Consider the following 13,402-nt stretch of genomic DNA (forward strand, 5'->3'; position numbering starts at 1 on the left):
TAATTTAAATGTAATCCAAAATTGTTTTCCATACTATTTGGACTAATTTACAATATTTGGGTACTTTCACTGGAAATCAGTAAGTTGAGGAAAGGAAGAAAGTATGAAAATACTTAGATGATTAGATTAGGACAATTGATTTCAGCAAACATTTATTAAATGCTTACTATGTGCAGGTATTGTTAGGTCCTGGGGACACACATGCACCCATCTTACTCTTAATGAGTTGATAATCTAATGGAGTAGGGAGTCAGCACAAATAATTAAGTACAAAGGACAGGTCTAGGCAAAGTGCTAGGAGAAATCTAAGGAGGAAGAAATCATTTCACTTGAGGTGGAGGCTCGTAATGGAAGAAGTAGCACCTAAATTAGATCCTGAAGAGCAAAACAGATGGAGATGGAGGTAGGAAGCCCATTGCCCATACAGGGAATTGTGTCAACAAAGACATGGAGAGGAGGGAAGGTGGGACCAGAATGGGGGAAATAAAGTAGACCAGTTTAGTTGTAATGAAAGGTTGTACAGGAAGTTTGGAACCAGATGGTGGAGTGACTTGAATGCTAGGATGAGGAGTTTATATTTGAATTGGTGGTAAGTTAAAGAATCCATGGAAACTTCAAGTGTGCCATGATCAGAGTAGTGTGCTAGGAAGATTTGTTGTTGTTGAGTTGTTTCAGTCACATTTGACTCTTTGAACTCCATTTGGGATTTTCTTGGCAAAGACACTGGAGCAGTTTGCCCTTTCCTCCTTCAGCTCATTTTATAGATGAGGAACTGAGGGAAGCAAGGTTAAGGGACTTACCCAGGGTCTCACAGCTAGGATGTATCTGAGGCTGGATTTTAATTCAGATCCTCCTGACTCCAAGCCTGGTGTTCTATCCATTTTGCCAACTAGCTGTGCCTTGTTATGATTAAAAATGATGAGGGCCGAGATCAAAAGGGAGAATAGCATTTTAATAAAAGCCATGCTGATAGAGATAAACTGACCACGCGCCTGTAAGAAAACCTATTCCAACCTCACCTCAGCCATTTCCCTTCCTCTCTCCTCGAGCTCAGGTAACTCAAGAGGAAGTTCCAAGTCACTTCCCCCTAATTTCAAACAGTCCCTCACCTTGAATACGTCATCCAAAACCGGAAACCCATGAAACCCGCTGGACCACGGGAAATGTAGTTTTAAGGACCCCCACAGGTCCACAGAAGTTTGTCAAACACTATATTGAGGTTCAATCCTTCCAAATAAAACCCCAGGTGATTTTAACTAACACAGCCTATTAGGGCAGATTGTTTGGAAGATCACCAGGGTTGGAGTACTAGGCTAGAGGCAGGAGGAAAGGCTATCACAATAACTGGTGATAATAAATAGGGCCATAAACAAGAGTAGTTTTTAGTAGGAGTGGAAAAGAGAGCCTAGATTGCAAAGATAAAATTAACAGACTTGAAAAATGACTGGATGGTATGAGGATCACAGCCAGGGAAAAGTTAAATTCCAAGGTATTTAGCTTGGGCTAGGAGGATGGAGGAACCAACAGAAATAGGGAAATCAAGGGGAGGGCTAGATGCTGGAGGATATGAGTTCAGTTTTGAACATGGTAAATTTAAAAGTGTCACCAAGATATCCAGAAGGAGACATCTAGCAAGGAGGTAGAAATATGGGACAAAAGTTTTGGGGAGAGACTGGGGCTGAAAACATAGCTTTGTGCTTCATTTGCAGAGGCGTTCATTGAAACCTGGAGAGTGGATGACATCGCCAAGTATAGGAAGAGAAGGTATGAGGGCCAAGGAAAGACAATTAGGGGACATCTCTCTGTTAAAGATAACAGAGAAGAAGCCAGCCAAAGAGACAGGACAAGGGCTGACAGAGAAATAAGAGAACATTTCAGTGTTAGGGAAGCTGAGAGAGATAAAGGTATCTATGAAGAGGGGAAGTCCAAACGAGGCAGAAAGGATCAACAAGAAAAAAGCCACTGAGCTTAGTAAACAACAAGGCTGTCCTTAGTGACCCTGGAAAGAGTCACTTAATAATGCAGGGGATACAGAAAACAGATTGCAAAGGGTTGAGTGAATGGAGACAGCAAGTGTAAATTCCTCTCTAGATTTTTGGCAGTGAAGGAGAGGGAGAATGATTGGATTGATGATGTGAGTAGCAGGGGCAAGAGAGATCTGAGCACACTTTAGGACTGTGAGGAAACAGTAGAGGATACTTTGATTCGCTTCAAAACTTTTGGGCACTGTCTGCCTTTCATCTGTGTTTCACCCCATTAGAGCTGACAAGCTTTAACTGGAGATGAGACTAGTACCAAGATACCAAAACTTTAGAATTAAAAACAATATTCTTTTTGTCTCTTATTGATGGTTTTAATCATTTCTACATCATTGTCACTTCTTGGTATTCCCATCCAACCCTCCCTTGTAAAAAAAACAAAAAACAGTTAAACAAGCCCTTCCCCATCCCATGAGGCTTGTGACATTGACCATCAGATGATGGCATATACACAGATAGGCAACTTTCCCCACCTTTAGTCCATCATCTCTCTACCAAGAGGATCCTATTTCATCATCAGATTTCAAAAATCAATGAATCATTATAGTAATCTGAAGGCTTCTAGTATTATTTTCCTTTGCATTATAATAGTCATTGTGTGTATCATTCTCTTGCTTATGTGAATAAATATCTTCTTTAGATTCTTCTAATCTATGATGGAAAGAATTCTGATGCATCCCCTCTTTATGCTAAGTCACAGGATCACAGATGTCGAGCTGGAAGGGACCTCGGGGGTTATCTGCGGACCTTTAAGGCAAATATAAAAAGAAAAGTTGTTAATGAAGAATAATTAGCCATGTACCCTACTGAGTGGGAACCATAAAATCAGTGACTTTGAAAAAAATCTTTTGTTTTCATGACAAAGCCTTATATTTTTAATTCTCCTCCCCCACATCACCAACATATATACACAAACACACTGGAATCCTCCCTTGTAACAAGGGCAAACATTTAAGCAAGATGGATTGATACAGTAATAGCATCTAACAATGCTTACTATATCCTGCATTTGTGTTCTCCAGCTCTTGATTGAGGCAAAGACTATTTCATCATTAGCTCTCTTGGGCCAAAGTTGCTCATAATAATTAATCAAAGTTCCAACTTTCTTTTAAGTCAAGTTACATTGGTCCTAGGCCCCATAATAGGATGCTTTTTCTCAAAGAACTAAGCAACTCTTTTTCTTTTAAATCATATAATGGATTCAGAGACACTATAGAATATTCTGTACAACTGTCATTAACAAGAACCGACTTTACAGAGGGCCCATAGTTTTAAGAGGGAACAACTGAATAAACAATGGAAATGTTTAATGGGTTGCAGTCCAATCCTTAGTCTGCCAGCAATAGTTTTATAGACTCAGATTTATCATCATAAAGGAGGTAACAGACCTGAAGGCTGGCCTGAATATTCATGAATATCTTAGGAAGCAAAGGGATAAATTTAGCACACAGTGACTGCAACAATCATGAGTGAGAATGACTTATTTCTTAAAAACTTTTTCTTTCCATCTTAGAATTAATATTGTGTATTGGTTCCAAGGCAGAAGAATAGTAAGGACTAGGGAATGGAGGTTAAGTTGACTTGCTCTTTCACACAGCTAGGAAGTGTTTAAGGCAAGATTTGAACTCGGGATCTTCCATCTCCAGGCCTGGCTCTCTGTTGCTGAATCATAACTTTTTTAATGTGACATCTAAAATATCCTATGCCGAGTCCAGATGAAAGTAGGTTTTGTTTTTTATTTTGGTGCTCATAATCCTCCCAACGTATTACAGGTGCACATGATGGCAAAGCTCTGTCCTGTGATTTTTTTTGCTTTTTGACCCCCTCACGCCTCAAAATGTCATTAAGTTTCCATCTAGGTCTATATAATTTGCTTGTGTTTTTATGGCATTATGGTATATAAAATACCTCTGATTTTTACATTTCCTTATAATTTCTCTGTACCCTATCACACAGTCATTCAGTTACTCAACACACATTTATTAAGAGGGTTTTTGTGTGCCTGGTCCTGGGAGATCAAGAAAGGTAGGTGAGATCAGAGGGAGAATTTAAACAACAGCTAAAGCAATTCTATAATCCTTTCTTTTCCCCGATTCCCTGAGTGAATGGCATCTCCTCTAGAATAAATCTTTGTTGTTGTTGTTGTTGTTGTTTTTAAAACCCTTAACTTCTGTGTATTAGTTCCTTGATGGAAGATTGGTAAGGGTAGGCAATGGGGGTCAAGTGACTTGCCCAGGGTCACACAGCTGGGAAGTGTCTGAGGCCGGATTTGAACCTAGGACCTCCTGTCTCTAGACCTGGCTCTCACTCCACTGAGCTACCCAGCTGCCCCCCTAGAATAAATCTTAAAAACAAATTAAGATGAGATTCTGGCCTGGAACAGGGAAAGCTGGCTAACATTTCCAAATTTGAGGGCTTCACCAATGAATTACTGTTTGTATTACATTGTAGAGGTGATAAAAGGGTGGTCTGTATCATTTGTGGTATTCTTAGGATAATGTTTGTCACTCCCCTTCTCCTTTGCTTGTTAAAACTTTTGTTTTAAAACCGTCCTTTTGGGTGGTAGGGAGGGAAAAACACTTGGAAGGCAGTTAGGTGAAAAGCTGCCCAAATGCAGCATTTGTTGCCAGCCTCTTGGGAGAGGCCAGGAAAGAGAAGGCACAACTGCCCTCAGATGGCCTCTTGGCCTCAGCCAGCGCTTGTCAGGAGGTCAGGGCAATTGAACAGGGCAAAAGCTGATTGAGGCACTTGTACCGTCTTTATAATTTCTTTGGGCTATTATGCAGAAAGCACTTTATAAAGTATGAAGCATGATGTCAATGTGCATTATGAGAGGAAACCAAGCAACAAATTAGTAAGAATAATCACTAGAGGTACTTAGTGGGACAGCAGAGGGAGTACAGGACTTGAGTTAGGAAGACCTGAGATCACATCCTGCCTCAGACACGTCCAGGCTGGGTGACCCTGAGCAAATCACTTAAACTTCTCAATCTCAGTTTTCATTTGTAAGATGGGGACCATAAGAATACATATAGGAAATAAGAACCTGCTATGTGTCAGGCACTTTACAAATATTATGTCATTTAATCCTCACCTTCAAACCATGAAGATGGGTGCTACGGTGATCCCCATTTTACAGCTAAGGAAACTGAGGCATACTGAGGTTAAGCAGTGGTGGGTGGCACAGCGGATAGTGCCAGGCCTGGTGTCAGGAAGACTCCTCTTCCTCAGTTCAAATCTGGTCTCACACACTTACTAGCTTGGTGATCCTGGGTAAATCGCTTAACCTTGTTTGCCTCAGTTTCCTTATCTGTCAAATGAGCTAGAGAAGGAAATGGCAAACTCCTCAAGTAGCTTTGCCAAGAAAACTCCAAATGGTGTCAAGGAGAGTCAGACATAACTGAATAATAAATATCATTAAGGGAACTAAGACACATAATGAGGATGGATGAGGATCTCCCTGAATGAAAAAAAAAGCATCAATTATTCAATAAGAATTTATTATGTGCCTAAGGGGAAATTGCAAATATCAAAGTGAGGCAGTCCTTGATTTCAGGAAGCTTCCATCTAGTGGTAGAGGAGCAAACACGTTCCCAGACAAACACAGGATACATAATGAATTTAGGGGTACAGAGGCACTAGTAATTTGGGGAATCAGTAAAAGACCCACGAAAGGAGAGAGTATCCAAATGGAGAATATAGTTATGTTATTACATATTATAAAAACAAGTTGTCAGACTCTGGGTTAAGAACCCTGGAGCCGTAGGGCAATTTCCTCAGCCATGCAACGTCCCTAAGCCTTATTGTACTTTCATGTCCCAAAGTGCTTAACTTTGCTTAACCAAAAAAGGTTACAAAATCATGCTGAGGTCGTACAGAGGTATTGTGTCTCTCTCCTTTCTCCCTAACCCATTTAAGAAGACTGTACTTACATTTGTGCTTTACTTGTTCTTCTATCAGGTCATTATAGACTTGTGAAAAAAGGTCTTCCTCAGATTTTGTCCCATCTAAATACACTAAGGGAAAAGAAAAATGAGACGCTGACTTACTGAACTCCTCAGGATTATGAAAACCTAAAAGGAGGCTTGTTTTAGGCAGCTGTGAAGGACAACAACAAAAAGGTTGCTGAATAATTCTGTACTTCAATGAGCCAGGATTTCCACAGATACAGATAGAAATCCCACCAATGTCTTTGTGGATGGATTTTGAGAGGTACTAAGGCCAGAATTCACCAGCTGGTGGCCAGCCCTCTGGTGGTGAGCCTGTCCAGCTTGGTGCAACTGAGCATAGAACCTGTTGCTGAGGCTGTACTTGGGGCATTTCCAGTTTGGTCATTTCAGCCTCACACTCAGTTGTCAGAGCCTTTGTGGACCCAGGGTGATCTCTATCTAACCCAGTGGTGCACAAGAGTGGTACTTTAGTGAAGAAACTTATTATTATTAGTAATAATAGAAACAATAGCTTCCTGGTACATACATTATTCTCATTTGATGAAACTGACAACTCTTCTCAATGCTAATGCATTTTTAAATAATGAACACATGATTATGGCCATAAAAAAAATCTATTTTAAATTGGTCAAGTCATCCAAGGAGATCCACAGCCAAGCTGACACAGCTGGTCATAAATCTCAGCTCACTGTCATAGGAGATGGAGAAAATCAGTTCAAAGATTTTTCTTGCCAGGATAATACATATTTTTTGAAGGTTTTTTTTTATGAGTCAGGCATGTTCATTAACTTGAATTTCATATGAATTTATACTTTATGGCTGATAAATGCGTTAAGGGAATTATGTAAATCTTATTTCTTTGTTCTTTTCCTTGGACTTGAATAAGAGAGATTGCTACAATAATCTTTATTGTTAGATCAATGAAATTAGAGTCTGGGGCATAAAGAAGTCATGAGAAGTCATGAATCTCTTTCTGAATTTATTTAACATTACAAAATATGTAGGGATTGTCTTTTCCTACATACTTCAGTCAAATTTGTTTCAATGTACCTTGCAAAATCAAATATTGTTAAGGGAATAACAGGAAACCCAAGCATAAATACAACAAAATAAACATATCAACTGGCTTGTGCAATGATTTCTATCTTTTCTGCACCCCCAAATCTGGACATGAGCCCATATTCAATCTGGTTTACTTGCTTGATGTCTAAGCATAAAAACTTAAAAAGAAGGAGTGGTGATGGTGGAATGAGGGAACAAGAGGAAATAGAAACAGACCTAACCAAGTATTCTTATTTGGGGTAATCATCATGGTTCCACAGGCTGACTAGTTGAACTAAACAAGGAAAAATTTGTCCCCATTTTATGAACTTGATTAAAAAAAAATCCAAATGCTTCTATGACTTAGAATATAATTATCTAAAATACTCAACCAAAGTAGAATTGGACATGGGAGAGGGTATGAAGATAAGGGACTGGAAAATAGGTGAGAAATGAAAAAATTTGTGAAAGGCAGGAAAGGAGGAGAGGGGAGAGGGGAGAGGGAAGGTTAGAGGGGAGCCAGGAAAGGAATAGGTAGGTGGATGGTGGGGGGAATGGAAAGATGAATGAAAATAGATCCCATTCAGTTTCAAGGGTAGGATGCAAATGATCATTTTATAAGAGAAAGATACTCTTAAAGCAGTGATTCCCAAAGTGGGTGCTACTGCCCCCTGGTGGGTGCTGCAGCGATCCAGGAAGGTGGTAATGGCCACAGGTGTATTTATCTTTCCTATTAATTGCTATTAAAATAAAAAAAAAAATTGGGCAGCTGGGTAGCTCAGTGGAGTGAGAGTCAGGCCTAGAGACGGGAGGTCCTAGGTTCAAACCCGGCCTCAGCCACTTCCCAGCTGTGTGACCCTGGGCAAGTCACTTGACCCCCATTGCCCACCCTTACCAATCTTCCACCTATGAGAAAATACACCAAAGTACAAGGGTTTAAAAAAAAAAATTAATTTCCTGGGAGCTAAGAAATATTTTTTCTGGAAAGGGGGCGGTAGGCCAAAAAAGTTTGGGAACCACTGCTCTAAAGTGATTCCCTAATTACTCAACAATATTTTAAAAATAAATTCAATAAAAATATTTTCCCTGTATAATTCTTCTCTGTAGATGTTTTTTTTTTTTTCTCCCCTTCCCCTCTTTCCCCACTTTAAAAGAGCAATAGTGGATGTCAGTAGAGGCTTCTCAGGAGAACATACTTTGTGTTTTTGCTAGGGTGAATATAGTGAAATTTAAAAGTTGCTGCCCTGCCACTTGGGGGTGGGGAAAGAGAAAGTGAACATTCATTCCCCTATTTCTGTCCAGCTGCCTCTTTTCTCACCTATTCACAAAACTCTTTTTTGTATGATAGTTTAAGATTCACAAAGCATTTTTCTCATAGCAACCCCACAAAGTAGGCAGGCCACAAAGAATAAATAAACAAACAAACAAATAAATGTTTATGTTTTTATAGATTTCACAGATTAAGAAACTGAGGGCTAGCAAAATTAAATGACTGATATAGTAGAATCACACAGGTAGTAAGTAGCAGACCTTAACTGACCTACGTCCTTTTGTCTTGAAATTTCAAAGAGCTCTTTCTACTCACTCTCCTCTGCTTCCTGAATTGGGTATCCAGGGTTGCCCTAATGTTGACTGGCTTTTGGCAAGAGTCAGAAGACTGGGAACAGAGACCAAAATAGCCAGCACCCTCGAGACAAGGTGATGAAGCCTAAAGGGCAATACTATTTTGGCCAGGAGGTATAATCACTGGAAAGTTGTTCAGCAGAATCACCTTAAAAGAGAAAATTCCTAAATTTCATCCTCTCATTTAAGGAAAAATGATTTAGGAAAATACTTTGACTAAAGAGAAAATGACATACCTATATTCCACGTGATGTCTTCTATTTCTTTTTTGTGTTTTAGATACATTGGCCACACATAGCTGTCAAAGTATCCTGGAGGATCTGGTGGTTCATAGACCCTGGTACTATTAAAAAAAAAAATGGTAGGTTTTTTATAGCTATATATGTGTGTATACATACACACATACACATATACAGATTCATATATGCATTCAAAGGCAAATATTCACTTGTGCAAATTGTAAGGTCAGCTAACTCTTGTTCTTTTTTTTTCCACTCATATAAAATCAATGATAAACAGTAGAACATATTTTTTGAAGATATAGTTGAGATAATGTTTAAAGATACAAAAGCAATAAAATATGCCTTAATCAAATGACTTTAATTGACATTACTTATTATATTATATATTATTTATCCCAGATAAAAATTTTTCCATGTTTTCTGCAAGAAACCCATCAGAGAGGCTAGGGTTTAATCAATCAACTAGTCAATAAAACATTTATTAAGTGTCTACTATGTGCCAGGAAGCCACTGTGGAAGGAAAGGGAGGAGAAAGTAGACCCTTGTCATTGGGCAGCTGGAATACAGCTACATTTTCAGTTAGTTCAAATGACAAATCCATGAAGTCACACATTAAAATTTGTACTATTCAAAGTTATAATTATTAAAAAACATAGTAATTGAATCCAGCTCCCTGGGAATTTAAATAATGTGACCACCACTTTATGGGATTCATTATTTGCACTAATAGGGATCTAGCCCAACAGGGCAGGTAACGAGGGTAGAGGATGAGGACTTAGTAAGGAGGGAACAAGAGAGAAATCCAGTTCTAGGGAAACTGAGTATCACCAAGGTCAGAGCTAAATGATACAATCAGACTACGTGATCTCAAAGACCTTTTCCAGCCAGGGGTGTGCTGGTGCCAGCTCCAACTGACAGAGCATCTGCACTTTGGAAATCAGCAAATGCTACAAATCAGGGCTTTATTTATTTATTTTGTTTTGGGATTCTCCAGACCAGTGGTTCCCAAACTTTTTTGGCCTATCGCCCCCTTGCCAGAAAAAATATTACTTAGCCCCCTGGAAATTAATTTTTAAAAAAATTTTAATAGCAATTAATAGGAAAGATAAATGTACCTATGGCCATCACCGCCCCCCTGGATTGCTGCAGCACCCACCAGGGGGTGGTGGCACCCACTTTGGGAATCACTGCTCTAGACTTAAGAAAGTGATAGGGAAAGTTAATAACCCAGATGTAACTTAAAAATATGTTGTGCATATTTTTACTGGAGAGTCAGTAGTTCCCAGCTTTAACATTCTATAACTCTATGAAGTTTAGGTCTACAGCCTACAGAATAAGAAAAAAAACAAGCTAAAGAATAATAGGTATTTTTGTCAGTTCTCTCTGTCTCTGTGTCTCTGTCTGTCTGTCTCTGTCTGTCTGTCTCTCTCTCAATTCCAAAGAAGAAAAGCAGTAAGGACTAGGTAATTGTGGTCAAGTGACTTACTCAGAGCCACATAACTAGGAAGTGTGTGAGGCTGTACTGGCACCCAAGACCTCCTGTCTCCAGGTTTGGTTCTCTATCCACTGACCCACCTAGCTGCCCCTCAGTCTTTTCTTACTCAGTTGCAAGGGACACTGAATGAACATTGTTTTAAACTCATTCCTGTGAATTGATGGACAGTAAAAATCAAACCAACCAAAAATTCTTTAGAGCCAAGAACTAAGACCTCTCCATATTCTAGATGGAAACATACGTAACAAGTACCCTACAAAACAGACAACTGAAGGAGGTGTCTGACAAGTACTAATGCGTGATTGAGTATTTACACACACACACACACACACACGTGCACACACACACACACACACACATACACAACTGATACAGATGACAATACAAAAAATCTTACCTTCTTCTTCGCTTGCATTCTTCATATGGAATGGTCAGGAAATAGCTTCTATTCCACAGAGTATCAAGAGGCCTAAGATGAGAACACAGTTAGTTCTTGAGTTTTCCTTGTCTATTCAGAATCAATGGCAGGGTGGTATGCTTACTTATAATTATAGAGAAGGAAACCTTCGATGATTAAAATAGGGACTTCCTCAGCACTTTCCAGGGCATCTGATTCTAGGGAATTTCTTGGGTTTTTCAACCAGGAGTAGACAGCAGACATCAGTGTTTCCATATTAAGAGCTTCAAGTTCTAAAACACCAAATATAAAAGAGGAGCAATGAAGATGCCTACAAGGAGATGTTTTGAGTATTTCTGGGGCTTTGTAAATGCCACAGAAATAGCAGCACTGTATTTGCCCTTCGAAAAAGAAACAGCAAATATTTTAAGCACCACACTTGGAATTTAAGCATCTTATGTGAGGAGTGGATTTTGTGTGCTGGCAATTTTACAAAGGATCTACTCAAATGAAAGTGGAATTTAAATATAAAGCATTTTGACAGAAAAAACTTTAGAGCAATAGAATTATGTAGATTTTGAACAATACCAGTAAAACTTAAACCACTGGATAAAACCAGTGTTTGTTATTGTTCAAGAATTAGACAAAGGAGGCTCTGCTGTATAAAGCAAACTTAAAATGAAGTGAGGGAGAGGGGAGGAGAAAGGAAAATAATTTTTTTCCAGTTTGTATTCTAGGATAATTATTCATAATATTAGTGAGAATTTTGGAAATATGTGCACCTAATTTGTTTTCTTAAAAAGCGAGTAAAAAACTATGCTTTAAGAAATTACGTCAACTATTCTTCTAGTTTTATTTAAAAAAAAGTCAGAGGTGAAATTTGAATTCAGATCTTCTAATACTAAATCCTATATTCTTTTCTTTTTACCATGCTACCTTCCATGACATCTGAGGTCTCTTTACCTGGGATTGTTGCATTTATAAAGGGTAAAAGGCTCTCTTTGTGTTTTTTTTAAACCAATTTTTATTGATGTCTTTTTAAAAAAAATCATTATAATTTCCCCCATTGTCCTTCCCCTCCCAACTATCTCCATCCCACCTTTTTCTCTTTTGAGTATAAAGCAGTCCAGGACACACTTCAGTTCAGGAGTCACTGAGGCCAGCTTTTAGAACTGGAAGAACTGATCCACGACAGACCCGTATCAGGACCAAATTGAGGCAGTGGCTATGTCTTTATTATAGATGAGGAAACTGAGACTGAAAAAGGTTAAGTGACTTGTTCAGGGTCACACAGAGAAGAAGTATCAGAGGTGGGATTTGAACCCAGGTCTTCTTGACTCCAGGTCTAACACTTGGAACAACTATATCAGAATAGCAAGCTAGAGAGGAGTGTCTTGGGGAAAGACAGAACTGGGAGGACTGTATGGGACATAAAAACATATACATAGTGTAAAATTCTGACTCTTAAGGACTTCATTAATTCCCTTCCATACATTATGAATTTCTTTTTTTGCAAGATTTAACAAGCTGTAAACACAGTCACACAATTGAGTTCACCCCTAATATTCTACAAAGCTCTTGAGTGGACTCCAGAAAAGGGACAGGGAGAAAGAGGGGAAAATGCCTTGGTTTCATCTAAAGAAGTAACCATAAAGAATGAATAAATATTTTGTTTCTCTTACTGGACTGATTGAAGGATATGATGAAAAAACAACTTTTATTCCAATTTCACCTACACATCTAGTGTACTAAACTTGTAGTCAAGAAGACCTAAGTTCAAATCCTGCCTCACACACTTACTAGAGCTCTGTGACTGTAAGGATGGGACTTGTGCGAAGGGGATGGGACAAAAGGAGTGGCTGACAGTTGGTGACAGTTACTGACAGTTGAGACCAGGGGAATTCTGGGAGTTTTCTCCAGAGGAAGAAGGAGAGGGGATGATTTCTGGCGGAGGTCTGAGAGAGGGAGGAGGAGAACATCTCAGCTCGAATCCAGTCCTGAGGGCTTCCTGAGGATCTTTCTTTGGATGTTGAAACCCTGATTCCCTAGTCAAAGATTCCATTGCATCTCACCCAGCAAGACTTCAATCATCGAGTCAGCTAAGTGTCTGGACTCCATTTTGGGAGCAATCTCTTAGGCTCCTTCTCCCATTACCCAACCTTGCCGAGAGACCCCATCTGATTTGACTTGCAATTATAGAAAAGGATAGAAATAGGAAATAGAAATAGAAACTGAAGGAGAAGAGGCGAGGGGAGATGTTTAGGAGTGGGAACCCCAAAGGTTCCACCTTAAGTGACGGACCCCATAGAAATAGAGAAGAGGGCACCCCAAAATCCCTCTGCCCTTAACCCCTTTCCCTAATCCATATATTGATGTTAATAAAAGACATTCATTAGTCAGATAGCGTTCCAGAGTGCTTGAGATTTGAGGGGGAAGAGAATCACAGCTTGGTCTGGCTGCCTCCATCTTGAAGCCAGACCACCGCTGTGAAGTTGGCTGATCTCGGGGAAGCTGGCAGGAACCCTGCCCTCATTCAGAATTGGATTGGGGACCCCCATACCTCATCTTATAGGGAAGCCTTGCCCCCAACTCCTTTGGGGTGGCATGACCATCCA

The 13,402-nt window shown here is 39.5% G+C and overlaps 1 protein-coding gene across 2 annotated transcripts in view; it reads right to left on the reverse strand.

The window, feature by feature from the left end:
• Positions 1 to 2,331: 2,331 nt before the first annotated feature.
• The window catches only part of NMRK1 (nicotinamide riboside kinase 1), a 34,288-nt gene continuing 23,217 nt past the window's right edge, over positions 2,332 to 13,402 (reverse strand). The window contains exons 5-9 of one of the 2 annotated variants that reach the window (XM_044659554.1): positions 10,933 to 11,080; positions 10,788 to 10,835; positions 8,890 to 8,996; positions 5,972 to 6,055; positions 2,332 to 2,786 (exon numbers count right to left, since the gene is read on the reverse strand). In XM_044659554.1, the coding sequence (XP_044515489.1) occupies positions 2,734 to 2,786; positions 5,972 to 6,055; positions 8,890 to 8,996; positions 10,788 to 10,835; positions 10,933 to 11,080 (440 nt within the window). In that variant the 3' untranslated portion in view covers positions 2,332 to 2,733. Of the gene's footprint in view, positions 2,787 to 5,971; positions 6,056 to 8,889; positions 8,997 to 10,787; positions 10,860 to 10,932; positions 11,081 to 13,402 lie in introns of both variants that reach the window. The other variant, XM_044659546.1, reaches the window with a different exon arrangement.

This window comes from Gracilinanus agilis, chromosome 1, assembly GCF_016433145.1.
Source record: "Gracilinanus agilis isolate LMUSP501 chromosome 1, AgileGrace, whole genome shotgun sequence".
In the NCBI taxonomy this organism is placed as follows: Eukaryota; Metazoa; Chordata; class Mammalia; order Didelphimorphia; family Didelphidae; genus Gracilinanus; species Gracilinanus agilis.